The 22,134-nt window shown below is 42.8% G+C and overlaps 2 protein-coding genes across 4 annotated transcripts; both read right to left on the reverse strand.

Annotated features, from left to right (window-relative positions):
* Positions 1–4,891: 4,891 nt before the first annotated feature.
* On the reverse strand, positions 4,892–12,545 carry LOC139213475 (protocadherin alpha-C2-like). 3 transcript variants are annotated; one of them, XM_070844181.1, is made up of 4 exons: positions 9,953–12,545; positions 8,245–8,281; positions 7,232–7,318; positions 4,892–5,222 (listed from the first exon to the last, which is right to left on the reverse strand). In XM_070844181.1, the coding sequence occupies exons 1-2, from the start codon at positions 12,383–12,385 to the stop codon at positions 8,270–8,272; spliced, it is 2,445 nt and encodes an 814-aa protein (XP_070700282.1). In that variant the 5' UTR covers positions 12,386–12,545; the 3' UTR covers positions 4,892–5,222; positions 7,232–7,318; positions 8,245–8,269. The 3 variants fall into 3 exon arrangements, with proteins under 3 accessions (XP_070700282.1, XP_070700280.1, XP_070700279.1); XM_070844179.1 differs by lacking the exons at positions 7,232–7,318; positions 8,245–8,281; XM_070844178.1 differs by lacking the exons at positions 4,892–5,222; positions 8,245–8,281 and having other exon boundaries at positions 7,285–7,318.
* Positions 12,546–17,357: 4,812 nt separating this feature from the next.
* Positions 17,358–21,811, reverse strand: LOC139213346 (protocadherin-10-like). Its single transcript, XM_070844023.1, has 4 exons — positions 19,283–21,811; positions 18,201–18,262; positions 17,995–18,107; positions 17,358–17,629 (listed from the first exon to the last, which is right to left on the reverse strand). The coding sequence occupies exons 1-4, from the start codon at positions 21,809–21,811 to the stop codon at positions 17,358–17,360; spliced, it is 2,976 nt and encodes a 991-aa protein (XP_070700124.1).
* Positions 21,812–22,134: the final 323 nt, after the last annotated feature.

The following is a 22,134-nucleotide window of genomic DNA, read 5'->3' on the forward strand; positions in this document are numbered from 1 at the left end:
TACATTTTTAAATAACACATTGAAAGGTAATTGAAAAGAGACCCAGGTACCTGTGTATCTCTCACAGTGACGTTCAACTAGCCAATAAATTGTGCAGCCTGTGGAAGGAAAGATGAGCAATATGATCCTCAACTGATATATGTTTAATCTAAAGTGAAACTGCGCCTGGGTTTGTCAGTTATCAATTGTTCTGATATATGGGAACAGGAAAGACTCACATTAATGAGGACATAATTATATAAAAGCATATGAAAGCACACAGTACTTATGTCCTCCTGGTATTTGAGTTCGACTTGTGTAACCAGACCAGTCACCAGACCGTACAACAGATTTGCAGAGTAACTATGTAACATTCAAGGAATTTGAATTGACAGAATATACACCCCCCTTTGAATGTGCACTTCTGATTGTTCACCTGCTTGGTTATAGGAACCATTTTGGATTTGCTGCATAAGACTCAGAAAATTGTGTTTCCATAGCAACAGCAATTTGATGAAGCGCTGTGCTGTGATCAACATTCTAAATATGATGTACTGTCCCCACACAAAAAACTATGCTTATTTACAAGCATTTACATTTACATGAAAAGTCTGTGGAAGCCATGTTGGGAATACCAAATGAAGAAAATACTGATGCCTCTTTGCAATTTGCATTCTTTAAACAAATACGCATTTTGATGGGAGTTTAATCCGCGTTTTGATAAGTTATTTGGGAGTAGGATAGAGCTGTGATTGTAGAGAAAGCTGCAGTGTCCTTAAGCAAGTCTGTGTCTGTCTGTCCATCTGTCCATTGCATGCGATACCAATTGTCTAAAAGACTCAAGCTCACAAACACTAATCTTGCAGTGTTTGCTATGTGATGCACCTTTGCCTATGTTTTTTAGACGGATATGGTTGTTTTGCCAAAATATACAGTATTAGTGCAGGATTCCAGTTTGCAGGCAGAATCATAAAACAAGCAGCACAGAAAGGCCAACACAAACTAGTGCAGCAGTGACCTCATGGCAAGGGCAGCCACACATAAAAAAAAACCTGCCACAGGCGTCACTCAAGATGGAGCTTAAACCTCACTGCACTTAACTCCATCATAGGACTACGTCAGCCTGGCCACCAGATCAGCATAGACTACTACTTCAGTCACTGGTTCCCCCGTGAATGTGAAGCCTGTTCCTTATTCATGTATACTCTTCTATACATGAATATTACAGTAATCAAGACATAAATTCATAAATTCTCTGTGATCTACGGCGGTGTTTGCAAAACAAGATCTCAGAGACGTAATATAAAGGCAACAAGACAGATGTTGTCTGTAGAGATCTAGTGTGTAAAATCAGACTTTGCAGATGCACTAATAGATTTATGTTCCTGCCTTGTCCAGAGGATGTCTCTAAATCAGAGTGACAACCTGCTCATATCCATTTCTGCTGCGACGCAATGACTGTTTTATCCCTTCACACAGCCCAGTCACAAAATAAAACGAGTGACACATCAGTCCCTTCTCTGACTTCTGCTCGAGCAGCACATTACTGGACACTTGCCCAAGACCTCTTCGCTTTATCCCTCCAGCTGTGGTGGAAACCGAGGCTCTAGGTGTTAAGACTCATGACCCCATTGTGTGTGGGCTGCAGCCAGGGTATCTTCTCAGCTGATCTGACTCACTCATACAAATGGGTCAAGCACCCACAGCCAGTCTCACAATTTGACTGATACTATAAGTGCGGCGTGGTTTAAACAAAGAAAGCAATGATTGGAATTGGTACAAGTGAAGATTTGTTGGTTCAGTGCCACAGGCTACTTTTGTCCAAAACTCATAAAAGATATCTACAAGATACTTAGAATATAACTACTGCTCCTTCATGTTTTATTAGTTTTAGAATGTCCTTTGTGACTAAAATGACTTGACATTTGCAGTCAGTTGCACTGATAAAGTTTTAAAATCTATTCCTAAAAATCCCATCAAAATGACAAGTGTAATTATAGCTGTGGTTTGCATTAATTATGATAGTAACCCAAATCCTTTCCTCACAGAGGATGACACACCACAAACTAGCACATCCTCCACACACTCCAGGCCTCCAAACACAGACAGAGGGCACCAGAGAACTCCTGCCAAACTTCTACTGCATGACAAAGTTTGAACTGACTGTTGCCATCTACAGCCATAAGCAGGGAATGGCCTCCAAATAATACTATTAAGGACAAAAGTAATATTACATGAATGAGTGGAAGGGGGAGACTAGTTTTTAGGTTTAATATTCATGTTGGAAAGTGTTAACGCAAAGACATAATTTGAAACTGATATAGAATGGACTTTTATACCGGCCCAATCTAGACAGGATTGAGCAAATCCAGATAATCTGGTTAAAAAATGTTTAAGCGGCTTGCACCCACGTCTGAAAATCTCCATTTTTAACATTCAAATCCAGTGCTCAATAGAGAAACAGATGATACTCAATACTGCAACACACTTACTGGATCAATACGCAGCTTTCTACCGGTCTAGCTCTACGCACACAAAAGCAGTTCTCTCATTGTGCAGGAGTTTTTAAAGTGATTTATAATGAAGCCCAAAGACTAGAGATGAGCTGCAGCACTGCACAAAGCAACCCTGATGATGTACAATATGGTGCTTAATTGCATACCCCTTCAAGACCACAAATCATCACCTGGTGACGCTTTTACTCCTACTTTACTGTAGAGAGGGGAAAGTTTGTCATTGCTGCTGCTTTTATGTGACTGACAGATATAAGTGCACTGTTAAACCCTCAAAAGCACCTTTAAAAAAAAAAAAAAGGCTACGTGGTCAGTAAACTGCTGATCCCTTCCCCCTTATGTGAAAAGTACACAGTGCATTCATTGATTTTCTAGACAAGCCTGTGTCTGGGGCTCTCAGGGTCATGTCAGGACTAGATTCAAGCCTAGTGAGCAAAGCAAAAAAACCTTTTTTATGGGACACCAGTCAGTCACATGGCCAACACACTGAGGTCTGTGATGGAAAATGCTGAAATGGCAATTAGTTGTTGATGACCTTTGAAAGCAAAAGTGCAACAACACTGAGACACGCCAAATGTATATCTGCCCTGCAGCAGCCCAGCAACTGATTCTAAGAAAAGCGCAGACGACCAGAAAACAGGAAGTTGCCCCGGCTGTTGTCGCACTTTGTGTCTGTGATTTATAATGCTATGTTTTACTGAGATTTTTACCTTATAAAGAAGGAAAACCATTTGTGCTTATGATACGCCCAACCGCCTGTAAAATTCTCTCTGTTATCTCTTTGTGCCAGTCAACTCCTCTTGACTTGACTCTCTTACGCAAGATCATAAAGAATTCAGTTTTCCACAACAGGTCTCAGCACAGGACAGGAGACCTTGGCCAGAAACTGAATTCCCATTGAGTTCAACTTCATTCAATTTCATTCATACTATTTGAATTGCTGAATCAGAACTTTGGGCAGCTACTCAAAGCTGCCCTACATGCTATTCTTACCTAAGATACCATAGAGAGAAACTACTTTAATAATATGATGGCGTATGAAAATGTTTTAGAGGCTTTATGTTAAATAAAAGATTCCAGTTTTACCCTCCAGTAAACAGTATAATAAAAAGTTGTTTTAGCACCCCACAGCAGGGTTGTGCAACACTTTCAGCACCACGGACAGCACTGAAAATGCAGACCGCTAGAGGAGGTGAATTGATGGTAGTGGAAGAAAACTACAGCAAAACTCAGCCCACATGAACGTAGCCACAGGTGCAATACTTATTTCCACCGACCTACTTACAGTCCTTTTAAAGAAGAAGTAACCCGAAGACCTTAAGGCCTTTAATATAGCAGCACATCAGCTGCAAAGTGCTGGAGAGATTGAGTGGTAACCATTCACCACCTATCCAACATATGATGTAACTAGTTTGCATTTCATATCCCAAAAAGAGACTGATGGGAATTTACTTGACATTTTAGCACTGTATGTTGTACATGACATGCTGTATTTAGCCCATGTGTGCAAATTCACTCGCATTTCTGGTAATAATTAGTAACAATACATAAATAAACTTCACACCAAGTTATCAGTAGACAGAGCAGGTAAGCTTGATGCCACTGATTATAGTGGGGATTGCTTCAGACCACACAAATTCACGGGGTCCTCACTCATCAGTCTCTTGAAGGATGCAGACTGAGAGCCCTGTGTGGTCACAGTGAAGAGCAGACGATGCAATTTGGCTCCAGGCTTTCACTAATCCTGACAAAGCTATTATTTGTCTGCTTCTGCGATTTGAACTGCAGGCACATCTCCTTTATTTAGTTTTCAATTTCCAAGAATTAGCACAGAGCGTTATACAGAGAAACTGGGTCAAAATGTGTGTATGAGAGGGAATTTGAGAGAGGGGGAGAGACAGAGAGAGAGAGAGAGAGAGAGGGAGGGAGGGAGAGAGGGAGAGCATGAGTGACACATTTAAGAAGTCATTTTTGATAACTTTGTTTCATTTTTCATCACAGCCACGACAGAAAGACAGATTAAAAAGCTTTATTCAAACTAGTATGATCAGGCAGAACATTTAAGCCAAATAAGCAACATCAAAATCTGACAATTAACTAGACTTGTAAAATAAAGCAAGACCATTCTCTCCCATACTGTCTTTGATCCACTAAGAGGGATGGAAGTGGAGTGGGTTTGATGCGACTCTTGAAGCATACTGTACAATCGGACCGGCAAATTCGCAGAGGAAAAACTGAGCTGTGTACACAAATGAGAAATAACACTTTTACTATGCCAAGCACAAGCACCTCCTGTGCCATTCGATCACAGTGAATACAGAAGATATCAAAAAAGTCTACTGTATAAAAAACACAAAGTATAAAGCAGTTCAATTTACAGTAAATGCATCTACTGGTCCTTTATAGAACATCTGCTCTGAACACAAAAGGCCGAGCTCCTATCCAACAATGCCTTAGCAATTCAAGGTATTTTATGACTGGGGTAACTGTAATCTATAATACTGTATATGACATGCCATTATTTCATTCATCAACAGTCTTATACGTCTTTTACGATGCAGAAGGCACGCAAGAAGCTCATCATATGTGCAATTTATCAACTCTTTGAACACCGTTGGAATCAAGGCATTGATTGCACACATAACATGTACTCCACAGCAAGAGATCCCTCATTGAGCGACATCTTTAGTCTGACAGACAGACGGCCAGCTGTGTTTATGTCTGGGCAGCCTGGTGTAACGCCAACACCCGGCAACAGTGAGGGAGAGGAAAAGAGAGGTTAGATTTCACTGACTCAGAACATGTAGCTCAATACATCTAGAAATATCCTGCCTTTGCTGCATTACTGAGTGAGTGCTGGGATCACATTTAGAGTCAGCGCATATTTCATAGCGCTGTCATCTGTTCAATACTTTTTTTTTTTAATGCACTGTCTATGTGTTCAGCAGTGTTTTTGTTACTTGCAGAGTCAGCACTAGAATACTGCTACCATAATTAACACTATGTTCTTCTTCTCGCGATCCAATCTACCGATCTCACCCAATTAGATGTGATCATTTAGCACCCTGATGAGTGGCCCCTAATAAGCTCCTTATTTCTGACAAATTTAAGTCCCGGGCTTCACAGTAGTGCAACAGCGCTACCTCTGAGGTTCAAGAAAAGTACTCTAGTTTCATTTCTAACTTATGTTCACTATCAAAACAACATCATATGCACTAAACTACAAATATGCAACACAAAATGCCCTTGAAGAAGCTCACAAAAGCAGCATTAAAAATCAATACATAAAATATCTATAAAAACATGAATATTCATAAAACAACACCTTGCCTGGATCTTTTATTCCCTTGTACCATGGCAAAGATAAATACATTTTAATATTGTTCCTCTTATCAATAAACAGAGTTAAGTTATCATTACAAAACATTTTTTTATTTCCACTGTAACTGTATATTTTTTTTACTGATTAAGAAGATTTGCACTGTGTGCAATAAATGAATGAGTTTGATATTCAAATTTTCATCTTTCTCAACCTGGGAAAAGTCAGAAAGTGAGAATTGGATTCGAACAACTATAGCTTTTATGTGCGACATCCAAAATGCTGTCACAAAGAAAGATGAACTGATGTTTGACCCTGTTTTTAGAAGAAAAAAAAAATACTGTTCATTGTGTCCTGGCCCCACCCCATTTTGTGATGCCATAGTGCGACTGAAATACATATTTGATCCGAGGCCACGCCCCCTTCATACACAATCGGTCTCTCACCCAGACAAGAGTAGGCAGGCTGAAATAGTGTAGATACTAGATTTTGACATGATCACAGTTCAGAAAAATATTGCAGTGTAACCCGTGCCTCCTCTACGCCCAGTTAGATGCTTCGTAACAGCACAGATTTCTACAAGGTTTGAATCGAACACCTGATGTCACTGAAGGTTTGTAAAGTGTTTTTGCTTCTCTGACCTCATTATCATTTCTAAAGAACTACAGAATCTACCGACAAATAAAAAGTGAAACAATGTTTACCCTATATATTTTTGTTTTTTCTTCATTTTACAGTTTTCTTTCATTCTTTTTTGTCATTTTCACACATTCATCACTGTTGAGTACAACAAACACTGTAAAAAAAATTTGAGAAATCTAAAATCAGATCATTGGTTTTTTCAACGGCAAGTTACTAGTTGACAAGTGTGAGCCTCGCTGGGCAACGCGACTCGTAATAATACAGTAGAAATGATTGTTCGAAAAAGAAAAACACAGAGTGCAAAGCCTGAATCACTGACATAACCAGCTACAGTTCAGTATTTATCAGATTTGTGGAAGTATCATATTCACCCTGATTCATATTTGTGAATAGGCGTGTTTTGAATTTTTGCTTAGAAAATGATGCAGATGGCGACTTGCGAATATGGAGCTACTGATGGTTCCTAGATCTACAGCACACGGCGTAAACCTTGGAGAGAAGGCAAATTTGTCCAGTGAGGAGTTTCAAAGCGTTCAGGATGGAAAGATTGACTACATGAGGCCACTCAAGAAATGTCCAAATATCCTGCCATTAATGATTTCAATGCTATGTCCAAATATTTTGAACTTGTTGTAGAATCATGCAGATTCATGCTTAGAAAGAGAAAAGAAGGTAGAAAGCTGAGGTGATCGGCGGTGGATTCTTGCACCAGGGACTGGATGAGCTAGAGAGAAAGAATAGTTGAAGCAAGTGGGCTGAGGAAGGAGAGTTGTCCTACATCTTCTTTTGTGAGTCACGGGGAAGAGTTTCAGCCAGAGACTCCCATGAAGAGGTGATTATATCATGGCAGTTCTCTTCTGGGTTCCTGTTAAGAGACAGAGCCTAGAATTAGCCAAAACAGAGAGTCAGCCTAGATATAACCTTGTAGAAAGTCCTCACTCATGCAACAGTGGATTGTGACTGGTTACTGCCACCATCATTGACATGTCATTTGGTTTCTGGGACATTTAAATTCAGGGCTGAATCAGTGACGAAGATTCTTTCAAATCAGGGTTCTAAATGTCCATAGAAATCAGACTAACTTACTGTACAGAGCTATAATAAATATGACAAAGCCATTAATTATACTAGGGAAGCAGAGGGTGTATTTAAAGCATGCACAAGCAGGCATCACAATGTGCTATTTGGTATTTGGTGGGCCGATATTAGAACTATAGAGGGAAAAAGAGAATAGGCTCCATATTATTGCAGGACTTTGTCCACAAATTTGCAACATGCTCTCACAGAGCTCATGTGCAAGGATGTGGAGACGGTTCATACATTCACTGCTCTCAGGTATGTTACATGCTAAGAGCCTATTCAGGACAATTTATTCCCTAATCTCTTTTTTCCTGTCTGTGCCATCACATTGCCCTGAATATCCGCCAAGCTAGCCAGATGTGCACAACACAAGTCTGACCAGCAGCCAATTTTATTCTAATCTCAGCTCTCAGTAAGCTGATAGGTTTTCGCACTTGAGAGACTGGCCAATTTAAATTTGAGTGCTCACAATGGCGTTGCACTGGAACAGAGTGTTGTGTTGGTGAGGGACAGAGTTTGACTGGGGACAAATATTTGATTCTGCTCTATTTAATCAGGAGAATATGTTGACCAGAGGATTACACCAAAGATTTGCACTGACAGTTCGTCAAACCAGATTTTTTAAGCCAAACCAAGAATGCATACCAAATAGAAAAGGATGGTCTACACAATTATAGTGGCTCTACAGAATGTAGTTAGCAACCAGCATACCTCCAGTTGTAGAATGGACTTCCTTTCATTTTGAGTACTTTAGAACAGAAAAAAGAGACAAGTTCAGTGGTACGTGTGAAACTCAGACACTCAAACTCACACACATCACATACAAATCTCTCTCTCACTCTCTCTCTCTCTCTCTCTCTCCACATGCACCTGTGCATTTATGCATATTCATGCTGTTTAATCTTTCAGTGGAGCACTTGTTGCAATTTAGGCTGCAGGTCCTGCTGTACAAAAGCAAACAACATCTGGATCCGTTTCAGCCATAATATTACAGTCTACGCCGTGTAGGACTGCTGCTGGAGATTCCACAGACACCCCCCCCCCCCCCCCCCCAGCGTGATGCATCTCATTCAGTGCAGCAGTATCTTTTGTCCTTGAAGAGGAGCCCTCCATGTCTGGGCTTCTTTGAAGTATTCTCGCGACCACTAGTTATACGCTGATTGTGTGTTATGCATCTGCAATAAGTGACCTACATACTGCATGAGACATGGAACAGTGGCACATTTTCAGTTTGGGGGGTATTTGTTTGGCCTAATTATACAAAGAAAGTGAGATAGTTTGCTCTAGAAATACACTAATAATGAACGTCTTCTCATACTGTATAGACAGCAAAATATGAGCATAGGAGAATGACTAGGACAAGGTTTAGACCTAATGCAGTATTTCATTTGATCAACTTCACTGACACATTGCCTGTTCTTGTTTTCATTTGCATCATATTTCAATATGATTTAGATAACTGAGAAAAAAAGTTCATTGCCCTCAGAGTATTATCAGTCAGTGGAATTCCGCACTGCAAACCTCAGACTCCTAACACTACAACAGCTTTGATTTTTCAGTCATTGGTGTCATTGGCATTTCAAAGTATGTAAGAGTCAAAACCCTCCTACAGAAATATTAGCAGCAACATGTACTTAAATGTATCAAAAATAAAAGTACTTGTTCTGCAGAATAAGAGGCCACAGTGAGTGGTGCTGTTATATTAGGCATTATTATGTACTGATGCATCAATGTGCAGTACCATTTTAGCTGGTCAGAGTGGAGCTTAATTTGAACTCCTTTACATCATAAACTGCATATTAAAAGCTTTATATACAGTTATGTAGTTTAGTCCAGTGGTTTCCAACCAAGACGTCCCCCACCCCCTCCAGAGGGCCACAACATAGAAGACCTTTTCAAGCTTAGAATACTTATTTGAACGAAACCATCTGAGATGTTAGAGGGGAAGTGTTTCTGAGGAGGAACTGCTAACAACTCATAGACATCTGACACATGACGAGGAGCCCGACCTCCACACTGCAAGAGGTCACAGGAAATTGTTCACTTTTGCATAAGTGACATGTATCTTTGACTTCAAAATGAGGCCACTGTAGGATACGTACTGGACAGTAGTAAAGACACTTTGTTAAACCTGCAAACATTATTAACAGTGTTACAAACTTGCATCCACAGTTAAATACAAAACATTTGTGGACCTTCCAGGGACCAGAAATATATGTAAAAAACTTTTAATACCACAATAAGTCCTTGAACACACTATTTAGTTGTCTCATCAACGCTTTCTCTAGCTTTCTCTGTGTTGTAAGTAAACACCCCGTCTTTCAGCTCCTTCAAACGCCTTTAAAACCACATTTTTGTTACTCATGATCAATGACACTAAATCACATCCAAGCCCAGCGACTACTTCATTCATACGTACCTCCAGCGTAGATGCCCTGGAGTCTGTGGTCTCACTTGGCCCTATGCTTCTGGGTATACTGGACACAAAATACCCTGCACCTTTGGGAATTATCGGCTGTCTCACGACCACTTTGCCTTTCCTGGTCTCTGCGAGGAACAAACTGTACCAGTAGGCATCGCTGGAGATCAGGGTGGAGTCTGCGATGGTGGAGCTTCTCTGGCTGATCACGCTGTTCCTGCTGATCACACTGTTCCTGTTGGCTGGGGGGATCTTGATGGCCTTTGGCTTTGGTTTTTGACACTTGAGCACAATAATAACCAAGATAGTTATCAGTAGCAGAAATGACACAGCCCCTAAACCGATTACCAAATACAGGTTTAGGTCTGTGAAGACGTCGTACTCTATGGGCAACTCTGTGGTCTCTGAGAAGGACATGACATGTTCAACTGTTGATATCTTGATGGTGACAGTGGCAGAGAGAGCGGGTTGGCCGTTGTCTTTGGCAACAATCACCAGCCGCTGTTGCCTTGGGTCTCTGTAGCTGAACATCCTTGTTGTCCGGATTTCGCCATTGTACTGATCCAGGCTGAAGAGGGTGGCATCAGTGATCTGCAGGAGCTGATACGTGACCCTTGAGTTCTGCTCAGAGTCGGCATCAATAGCGATCACTTTGGCTACCAGGTGCCCCTTATCTGTGGACCTCGGTATCACCTCCTCCACGACAGAACCCTGCGCCCGCCAAGGTGACACTATGAGAGGAGTGTTGTCATTTTGGTCCAGAACGATGATGTGAACAGTCACATTGCTGCTCAGCGGGGGAACACCTGAGTCTCTGGCTTCAATGTGGAAAAGGAAATCCCTCTCTCTCTCGTAGTCGAAGGTCTTCAGGGCGTAAAGATCACCATTCTCAGGATTGATGGAGAACAGCATCGACATGGACGTGTTAACAATCTCCTTCTCCATTATGAAATAAACCAAGTACTGGTTCTCATTCAGATCTGGGTCAAACGCGCTAAGAGAAGTCAGCAACGCCCCTGGAAGATTATTCTCCACAACGTGGATGGTGTAGAAGGACTGGGAGAACTTGGGTGCATTGTCATTGACATCCAGAATCTCTAAAGTGATGGTCTCGTTTTCAGATAAGGGCGGCGTGCCTCTGTCTCTCACCCTCAGCGTGATGTCATATTTGCTTTTCACCTCTCTGTCCAGTGGTTTTGAAACCAGCAGCTCAAAGTAGCCTTCTGAGGATTTGTTCAGGAGGAAGGGCAGAGACTCCTGCTGATTCAGAGCGAGCTCCACCTCCCCGTTGCCTCCAGAGTCCCTGTCGCTGACACTGATCACGGCGATCAGCGTTCCCACGGAGACGTCCTCGGTCAGGGTGCTTTTCACAGACTTGATGGTCACCTCTGGGTAGTTGTCGTTCAGATCCGTGACAAACACCATGACTTTACAGTGTCCCGACAGCGGGCTGGCCCCTCTGTCCTGAGCCTGGATGTACATCTCGAAACTCTGACTCTCCTCATAATCGATCACCCCCTTCGCCTTGATCTCACCTGAGTTGGGATCAAGCGAGAAGAGCTCTTGGGTCTTCTCCGAGGTGTACAGTGTGTATGAGTACACCAACTGAGCGTTTGTACCCTCATCCAAGTCTGTTGCGTTCACAGTCATGACCACCGTCCCCACGGCCGCGTTCTCTGAGACATTGACTGTATACACCTGCTGACTGAACAGGGGGGCGTTGTCATTGATATCCAGGACATTAATGATGATGCTGGCTGTGCCGGAGCGGGGAGGCACCCCTCCATCCACAGCGGTTAAAATCAAATTGTGAACTGCATGCTCCTCTCGGTCCAAATTACCGCTCAGCACCAAATCGACATATTTGGAGCCATCGCTGCCAGTCTGGATGTCGATATTGAAGTATTTGCTTTCGCTCAGATAGTAGGTCTTGATCGAATTCGCCCCCACATCCGCATCCACGGCGTTTGTCAATGAGAATCTCTCACCGGGAGGGGTTGCTTCCGAGATGTCCAAGTGGATCGTCCTTCTGCGAAACACGGGCGCGTTGTCGTTGATGTCCATGATTTCCAGTTCGATGTTAAAAATGCGGATGGGGTTCTCGAGAATGACATCCATTTTCAGAAAGCACGAGGTTGCTTTAGTCATGCATATGCCCTCCCGGTCTATCTTCTCGCGGATTATCAGCTCCCCCGTCTCTTTGTTGATGTCAAGGTAATTTTTGCTGTGAATGACATCGAGCTTTGCACTGCGCTGCACCAAACTGCGAACATCCAGACCCAGATCCGTGGCCAGATTGGCAACAAAGGAGCCCTCTTCCATCTCCTCCGGAATAGAGTACCGAGTGATGGAGAGCGCGCGTCCCCACAGTGCGAGGAATGTAAAAAAAGCCACCATCAATCGCGTCCGTGAAGGTGCAATGACAGGCGCCATCGTCGCGGTATATTTCTCTAAATCTAGGGAATGAAACAGATCCGTCCTTACGATCGGGGCGTCGGGGTGATTCTGGGGAGCGCCGGTGTCATTCTCGCCTCCACGAGTTGTAGCTGTGGCTGCAGCAGGCCATGTACGGCAGAGTACCGCCGGAGGAGCCGGGCTCTCACAGCAATGCTCTGCAGGGGCGGAGGCAGCGTCTGTGTGGGCTGGGTGGCCTCACTCACACTAAGGGCTGCACATGTGTGTGTGTGTGTGGGGGGGGGAGGCTCATATCAGAATGAGCGGAAAAAGAAAAATAGATAAAAAAAAAAAAATTCATCATCTGGTGTAATACTTCTATACTGACTTCCACTGTAGAGATAGTTTAAATACATGTATTAGTATTATTTTCCAAATTCTAAGACCTTTTGTGGAGCTGTGTTAGAAATAAAAAAGTTTGGAAAATCAACAGATTCCACGACAGCATTTACAGTAGGCTACATAATGATTATGGTTATTTTCTTAGTGAATTGTTGAATTCTGTGAAAATTCTCAGAACAAACAAACCAGGATATTCCCAGAATCTCTTCTGAAGGTTACAATTAAATTAGGAAATGGAATGGAAATAATAGCAAAAGGAGTATTATGTTTGGTATTTTTTGGTTGGGTATGTTGAGTCATTTATATCTTTGTCACTTTGTTGGTTATTAAAAAGAATCCTACTGCAATACAGTGATACTGCAAGGGGCTTTTACCATGTATCTGGTGAAGATATGCCAGAGAATAGTTAGCAAATTAATATCACTTTGTATCTCATTTGATATTTGGTAAAGTCTGTGTTGTACTCTAATACTCTCCCAGTCTCTAAACCAACAACAGATGGAGTTTTAAAAATGTTTCTGTTTTAAAATCCACTTTTATTCCTACAATAGCTACAATAAAGCTTTATATTGGGCACAGTGACCACTGGGCTTTTAGTCGCTGTCCTTATTTGTTACTGGTCACCGCTCTGTTTTAATGTGGTTTGTTTCCCAAACTAAAAGGATCATGGACAGACATTAAGGATGATAAGATGAAGATGGCTCTCATTCCTTACAGTCCTCTCTGTTGGCTCCATCTGGTGTCAACTTTGAGAATCACTGGAAGATCTGGACTACACACACACACACACACACACACACACACACACACACACACACACACACACACACTTTATTATCTATTACCTTTAATGCATTTAAAGGGTTATTTTGAATAAATGTACGTGTTTGCAGTATTCAAGAGGAAATATCTGTGTCGCACTAACTGTATAAAGGTAGATCTCAGAGGCATATTTGATAAGACTTTAGACCCCTGAAAATTCTAAAGTTTGTCACTACAGGGCTCAAAAACACAAGCTCTTAAGTATCTGATCTGATGTAAAAACTGTATAATAATAATAACTAGTACATGTCTTACTGAGTTGCCATGTGGCTTTGTCAGAAGTAAACCTATGATTTGGTGACTTTCCTTGTTGTTCTGTGGTTCACACTGTATGGTATCACGGCAAAGATGCTTATTCAAAGAGATAGATGCTTCATGTCTGCTGTAATCTTTAATTCAACTTTTTGTTGTGTTGGTTAAAGTGACGACAGCAAATTGAAGAGATAGAGATACAAGGTATTATCAGGCAAATGTAACAAGAGACAATGCAGTAACATCTCACCAAGACCCTCAACTCCCTCAATCCACACAGAATCAGCATCTTAGTGATCACATGTAAAACAAGTAACAGGATGAACAATTAGCTGGGAACAAAAATGTTATTATTAAGTATTTTTAGTATTGCCACTGTCACCTATGTATGGATAAAATCATTCATAACAAAATCATTTTGGCTTTTTTTTAATGTATACTGTAGCGGGTGTTTTAGGGTTGTGGGAGAGCCCTGGTTTGTTATTTACATTTAGCCTTTTTCACCCAGTTGCAGAATCATCAAGGGATATATGAGTCAAGGCCATATTGTGTGTTAAATACTGTTTATACTGGCAGGGCCACCTGACCACAGCCTACTGTGTGTAGAGCAGGAGAAACAGGATACTTTAGAGCTCCTGGTGAGTATGAGGCATGGAAATAGTGCATCAATGTGTCTTACACTTGCCCCTATGTATGTATGTTGCAGTTTTGGCATGTTCGATGATATATAAGTCATATTTCTAACCTTTCTTACAAACTCATTTAAATGCAGTATATGTTTATGCACACTAATTGTAATATTAGTAATTAATATGGACATGAAATGGTGGATTTTGCTCAGATACACTGTGGGTATGGTTAGTTTCCCCATCATGGGCACTGTATCTGCGAGAGAAAGGCACCCTCTAGTGGACAAAAAGAAACAGAGTCTTCTTCTCATCACAGTTGTGGATGTTGTGGATTGTTAGAGTGTTAGAGAGACGGGAGGGAGATAAAGAAAAACAAAGCACAGATTGGGCTCTGAAGAGATTTTACATGGCACAGAACCTAAACGTATGCTATCTGCCTGTGCTTATAGCACATGGGAAGTATTATAATTGCTAAGCCTGGCTGCATTTGGTGCTGGTGGTGATACAGTCAAAGATAAATCTTGGCTTGATTATCTGCAGTTATTGGCAGGATGTAGTTGCGGGCCTATCTGGATTTGTGTTTTAAATTCCTAGTGGTGTCTAAATGACGGGGGATATATATTACATTTTTTCCTCAAAGGTTTCATCCTTCTGACTCGATCTCCACAGAGTTTGAAATAAATCTGAAACTGGCCCTTGGCGCTCCGATTTTTCAACATGAAGCAGTTTGCTGAGGGAGCCATGCTCAAGCCCAAGATTAACCCACTGGTCTGCAATAGCTCAGTTAGAGACGATGGATCTTGAGGATTATCCCTGGAGTGGTAGTTGAAACCCTAGGTTTATAGACCAGGATGTCAAGATAGAAGGTTAAATGACACTCAGAGCCCTAAGTAACAACAGCTTCTTCTTCCTCAGGTTTCATATAAACTGATGTCCATGTCATAGAGTGAAGACCCTCTAGATTCAGCACAGCTGGCTGAAAATACTACTGCCTGATTACATCCCGGCAGGAAAACTGTGAAAAGAATGGTTCAAATTGTGCAATGGGGTTAATAGTAGTGTCCCAAAAATATGACCCCATGGTTCAACACCTCTGACCCCTGTGGAGACAAACCTTGGTGTAAAAAATGAATTATAAGTAGTTCTTTGAAGGCGCCGTGTAAGGCCAGGGCAGGGGAGATGAGCAGAAGCCTCTCCAGTTCTGCTACTACTTTGATTCCTAAGAAGTGCTTGTTTCCAAAGAGGTTGTAATCGTACTCCAGATTTTACTCAGTTGCCATGAGATTGCATTTGATCTTGTCAATCTGCCAAAAAAATAAATAGATGAATGAAATAAATAAATAAATACATGTGATTCGCACTGTTTGCGCAGCAGTCAACTCCTTAGTGTCAGCTTTTGTGATGGTGGAGTAATCTTTCAAACCACTTCACATTCAGGAGTTTACTTTTACTGCTTGCTTGATGTATTATACATGGTGAACGTGGTGCTATGATACTCTAGTAGTTTTTTCAATGCCACATAAACCCATTGATTCAGCGTGTCATCCACCACTGACAGGAATAAGTAAAGCAATAAAGTATGGCCTCTCTCTCTCTCTCAAAAAACAACAACTACAGATTTGATGATAGATTTATTGATATTAGACTATATACAGATTGATTAGTCCTACTAAGCATAACTGTGTAGGCATCTTTAAACATACAAATCACACTCAATGATGAATATTGATCTGGAATGCATGTAACCAATGACTGAATTATATCCGTTTACTCAACAGATGCTCGTGTTCCAAACGTCTAAGTTGTCCAAGAGGCAGCAACATTACACCTGTGCTAAGTGTCAACAGTAGGATGTGATGTGTCAGTGTAATGGTCCACTGCACAAGACCAATGAGGAAAATCACAGCTGTGATCCTCCTACTTGTACCACAATCCCTCAGCGAACCCCTTGGCTGTTTACATCCTGATGGACACGCTGTGCGGTGACACTCATCCTTTCAACGTCATGTTCCTGAAATCAGATGCATTCGCTGTTGCGAGTCTCTTTCGTTCTAAATGGATCGCTACCTCTACCATCCATTTGTATTGCTTGTGCGACGTGCCTGGAATGCATTCGCATTTAAAAGACTTGCGAATTAATGACCTGTCACTGAGCGCTCCAGGTATGACCGGATGATAGAAGCTGAACTTTTTAAGACAACTGTAACTGTAGCACAGCTTGATTCTCCTGCCAAGGTTTACCGCATTTGTGAAAAATAATGTCCACAAAGATTCTTCTTGTTGTTCATATATGTGTAGCTCTTCTACTTTTTTTTTTTCTCTCCATGAAATACATATCTTAGATATGTTGGCTTTGGGTAAATATAAAGTTTCTTGCTTGTACAGTTAGTTGGCTCACTACTTTGACACACATTGCACCCAGTACAGCTGTCCCTATGAGACAAAAAATGTTTATATAGATATGAGTGGTACATGTGCAACCTTTGTGCAATAGACTGTAAGCAGCTGAAATCGTGAACCTTTCTGAGATTAAACATTCACTATGATCTCACTGAGAACCAGTGGCCTCCAAACAGGTCAAATCACATGTGCCTGAGCTCACTGCTGCTGGAAAAGCGTTCCAGTTTACTGCTTTTAAACTAGACTAAAACTTCATGATGGAAAAGTCAACCTCTGCTACTTGGAGTTCCCACTATGAATCAACATAGCCTTTATTTATTCTTTATTTCAGTATTTACAAAAATAAGAATATAACCTGTATTAAGGAGTGGCATTAAATTCCACTGGAAAAAGCATTAACGTAGTCTGTTAGCCTCCAAGAGCGACACTTCCTCTGAGGAAGCAATTTAAAGTTATTAATGGAACTGGGCACATGTAGCACACACAAACTATACAGCGTTGGTGTATCATTTGTAGATGTCATTGCTTATGAGGCCGTCATCTGCGTCAAAAGATTGTTCATAGTTTGAGATGAATCTCTTTTTCTTTCCAAAAGTAGAGAAAGTGTTGTACACATCCAGTTCTCCCCTGGGTGCCAGCTTCAGAGTGCTGTAGTCGGACGTGGTGCCAGGTATGTATACATTGTGCTGGTAGTCTGGTGGCTCAGAATGAGGCTGAGTGTACTTTGGAGCCCATGAGTAGTTGGGGACGGCTCCCTCTTGAAGAGACATCTTGCAGTCTGTAAAAATGCGCATAAATTACAGTTTGTATTGGAAGATTATTTCTGCAAAGAGCTCATATTTACATACAAAATGCTTGATCTGAATAAGGTGGCTTTAAAGGCATCTTCTTAATTCCAGCTTTTTCACAAAAAAAAAAAAAAAAGCAAAACACCTCTTGCAGGGACTTAAGTAATCCTTGTGTTGATGCATTCAAATCCCCCCCCCCCCCCCTGCAGTTGTGAGGCCTGGCGTTATCTGCTTTTCAGCTCACCACTTTATATTTCAGACTAAATCCTCAGGGACAGACATAGAGAGAACCTCTGCTCCACCACCTTCTTTCAGGTGAACAATAACAAACCCAAATTGCACAGTAGGCACCTACCATTCATATGGTTCCCCCAGGTCCAATACTGCGGCGCTACGGAGCAGGAAAACCTATTGGCATCATATTTTTGTTGACGAGAAAGAGTGCCCCCCATGTTTGCTGAACTGTACCTGAAGAGATAAAGAGACAGCACAAGTATGAGTTTAAGTGCGTGTGTGTGTGTGTGTGTGTGTGTGTTGCAGCTTGCTCAGCTATGTCTTCACCTCTTGTGTGCTGAGTTGCGCTGGTTCTTGGTCCAGGTCCAGTCCCTGTTTAAATACTTGAGCTGCACAGTTGAAACATAAAAAAAAAAGCTTAGTGACCAGCTCAAGTAGAACAGTTGCACTGAATTCATCCCAGCACTCAGCCATGGATGCATAATGGCGAGGCCAAAGGCATCAGATACGGGTGATACTGTCAGAGTCAGTTTGGCTGACATGCCTTTTTGTCTGCTGGTCATGTTGAAAGCCAACAGTTAATATTGTAAGTCAAGTTTAACAAAGTCAAGTTACAGTGAAACAGCTGGAAAGCTTGAGGATGTCCAGTCTATGAATTCATTCATTTTATCAAACTATTTAAAAAATAAAAAACTACATTGTCTTATACATTTCTTACACAGACAAATGACGTAATAAGCTCTCTAATGCAGCACTACAATGATGGAGAGGATGTCACGTCTCCTGAACATTACCAACTAATCTGCTTATGTGACTAATGTGAGGTTTCGCTTTGACGGATGCACATGCTGTAGAGTAGAGCGCAAACCCCCGGCAGCAAGATCAGGACACAGCTTCAAGTCTGTGATAAAAGTGGATCTCTCTTTTATCCCTGTGCCTGTGTCACACACCTTGGCAGTGTGGCAATTTGCCCAGACTGCAGGGTATGTTGTCACAACATGTGGGCTGGTTGAAGCTACTTTTTTTTTTTCGGATAGATAACTCGCACACAAAAAACTGCAGCTGCAAAATAGTCATTTGTGTGTTGTTGATGTTTTTATTATCCTCAGATAACAAACTGGGGTCCAACTAGTTGTATTAACATATCTGATCCTTCCTCACACATTCAGTTATTGTAAAAACTTAGTTTAACATCCCTTCATACAAAAACGTGAATGAATACCAGGTTTAGCTCCTATTAGAGCGTCCCCTAGTGTGTCAAATGACTTGTGACATTTGCCCCTGTAGTCAACTTTTCTGATTGAAGTGCTACAGCAGTAGTATAGTGGATGCAGTGGTGGGATAAGTGTAATTCGTGAGGTGTGATGATAGGAGAGATAACCCATCTGTTGTGTTGATGTGTGTGTTACCTCGTTTGGGGTCGCTGCTCTGTTATTGGCCAGTTCATTGCGGTCCAGTGCGCTCCAGCCAGATGTCAGGTAATCTGTGCTCTTGGCATTATTCTGTTGAACTGCCATCACCGGACTGCAGGGCTTGAGGAACATGAAGTCGCTTTTGGACGACTCCGGTGTCAGACACATTTTGTAGCAATAGACCTGGGGAAGCGCGCCGTTGCTGTTTGGTTCCGCGCAGCCAGACGCGCCGGAGGACATCCGAACGTTTAAGTTAGACTTTTTGAACACCTCTGTGGTGGCGGATGTTGGAGAGCGAGAGCACCAGCAGCAGCACCCGCTGATGGAGGGAAAGTTGGACTCTCTGTTGGACGCTCTGCCCTTCAGTCTGCGCGCCGCTACCAGGACGATAATAGCCACCAGGAATGTGAAGGAGATTGCGCCCAGAGACACGATTAAGTACAGGGTGAAGTTGGAGCTGTGATGCGGGCTTAGTGACAGGTCACCCAAATCGGGCTGCGAATCTGGCAGGCTGTCAACCACTGACAGAATGATGGAAACTGTGGCCGAGAGGGGTGGCTGACCATTGTCCTTCACAAGAATGACCAGTCTGTGCCTCGTGGGGTCTTTCTCCACCAACTGGCGTATCGTCCTGATTTCGCCCGTGTACAGAGCGATGCTGAACAAGCTCGGGTCTGTTGCTTGGAGCATTTGATAAAAAAGACGCGAGTTCTGACCTGCGTCTGCGTCCACCGCGCTGATCTTAGTGACAAGGTGACCGGCGTCAGCCGATCTGGGCACTGGTTCGCTGGGTGCCGTGCCATTTTGCGGAACTGGCGACACAATTACAGGTGCATTGTCATTTTGGTCCAGAATGAAGATATTCACTGACACGTTGCTGTTCAGGGGCGGAAACCCTGCGTCTTGTGCCTGAACTGTGATCTGAAAGTTTTTAAGTTGCTCGTGGTCAAACGAGCGCAGCGCGTAAATGTTCCCGTTGTCTGAGTTTATGGACACATATGTGGACACGGGCATTCCCTGTATGTCACCATCCAGTATAGAATAGGAGAGGTATGCATTTTGACCATAATCTGGATCTAGTGCAGTCACCGAGCAAATTGACGCTCCCGGCGCGTTATTTTCAGTCAGGTACACAGTATAGGAAGGCTGTTTGAAGTGAGGCGCATTATCATTCACGTCGGACACTTGAACCAAAATAGTTTTCCTGGTGAATAAAGGCGGAGAGCCCATATCTCGGGCGGTAAGGGTGATGTTGTACTCCGCCACTGTCTCTCTGTCCAGAAAATCACAAGTTACTAACGTGTAGTAGTTCTTGAAGGAGGAGTGGAGCTGGAATGGGACGTGATGGGGGATCTCACAGTCCACGTTCCCGTTTTCACCTGAGTCTTTGTCCATGACGCTGATGACGGCTATCACCGTCCCCGGGGGCGCGTCCTCCTGCACAGGTGTGGACACCGACGTCAAGATCACCTCTGGGAGGTTGTCATTTTTATCTAAAACGTTCACCAGCACTTTGCAGTGAACTGCCACAGCGGAGGGGCCTTTATCTTTAGCCTGCACATAAATTTCATGCATCCTGGCCTTTTCATAATCTATCACTCCTTTGACTTTGATTTCCCCCGTGCGCGAGTCTACGCTGAAAAGCTGGCGCACTTTTAAGGGAGCGTGGCCACTGAATGAATAGGTGATATCAGCATTGGGACCCTCGTCTAAATCGGACGCGTTGAGTTTTATGACCACTGTCCCTTTGGGTGCGTTTTCAGCAAGCCTCACTCTGTAGAACGACTGATCAAACACAGGCGCGTTATCGTTTGCATCCAAAACTGTGATATCAATTTGCGCAGTGCCGGATCTCTCCGGCGCGCCCCCGTCCACCGCCGTTAGGACCATTTGATGCGCACTTTGCTGCTCTCTGTCCAGTGGGTTTTGTAGGACCAGCTCTGCAAATTTGCTGCCATCGCTGCGCGTCTGTATATCCAAAAGGAAATGCTCATTTACACTCAGCAAATAGGTGCGGAGCGAGTTGGATCCGACGTCCAAGTCCTGTGCGCTCTCAAGTGGGAAACGGGATCCTGGCGCAGCGGACTCTGATATGTCCAGATTAAACTCGGTCCACGGGAAACTAGGAGAGTTATCGTTCACGTCCAGAATTTCCATCTCTACCCTGTACAGCTCCAGAGGGTTTTCTATGACCACTTGCAAGTGAAAAGAACAAGACAAACTCTGCTCGCACAGTTCCTCACGATCAATTCTTTCATTGACAAATAAAACCCCATTTTCTAAATTTACCTCCACATATTGCCTCTTGGCACCTGAGACAATCCGGAATCTGCGAGCAGAAAGCTTGTCCAAGTCCAAACCCAGGTCCTCTGCGATATTGCCAACAAAAGCTCCATGCTCCAGTTCCTCGGGGATTGAGTAGCGAATCTGTCCCCAGACTGCATCCAGGAAACAAGTGAACAACGCCAAACTGCACAATACGTGCCATTTCCTATACAGTCTTATCTTCGCCCCTTGTGTGTCCATCTGTAGGCTGAAGCAATGCCGCAACTCACACCAAGGACTGAGCCTGTAGTGTTCTCAGACAGGATGATTAAGGCAGAATTGTGCAAAATACAGAGTGGAAAAAACTTGACATTGGTGGGACTGGAACAGCGACTGTCTGCCCGAGAGAAAAGAGAGGAGAGAGAAAGGGATGTGCAAGGGCTACTAGCCTATCTCAGATTAGTGTGCGTTGTGTGTGTGTGTCTGTGTGTGCGGGTGTGTGTTTATTATTGGCCCTACTGCTCCAATAGGGGGGAACCGACATCTGCTCGGATAATCTTTCCTGCCTACTAGCCCGATCAAAT

The sequence above is a fragment of the Pempheris klunzingeri genome, chromosome 14 (genome assembly GCF_042242105.1).
Source record: "Pempheris klunzingeri isolate RE-2024b chromosome 14, fPemKlu1.hap1, whole genome shotgun sequence".
In the NCBI taxonomy this organism is placed as follows: Eukaryota; Metazoa; Chordata; class Actinopteri; order Acropomatiformes; family Pempheridae; genus Pempheris; species Pempheris klunzingeri.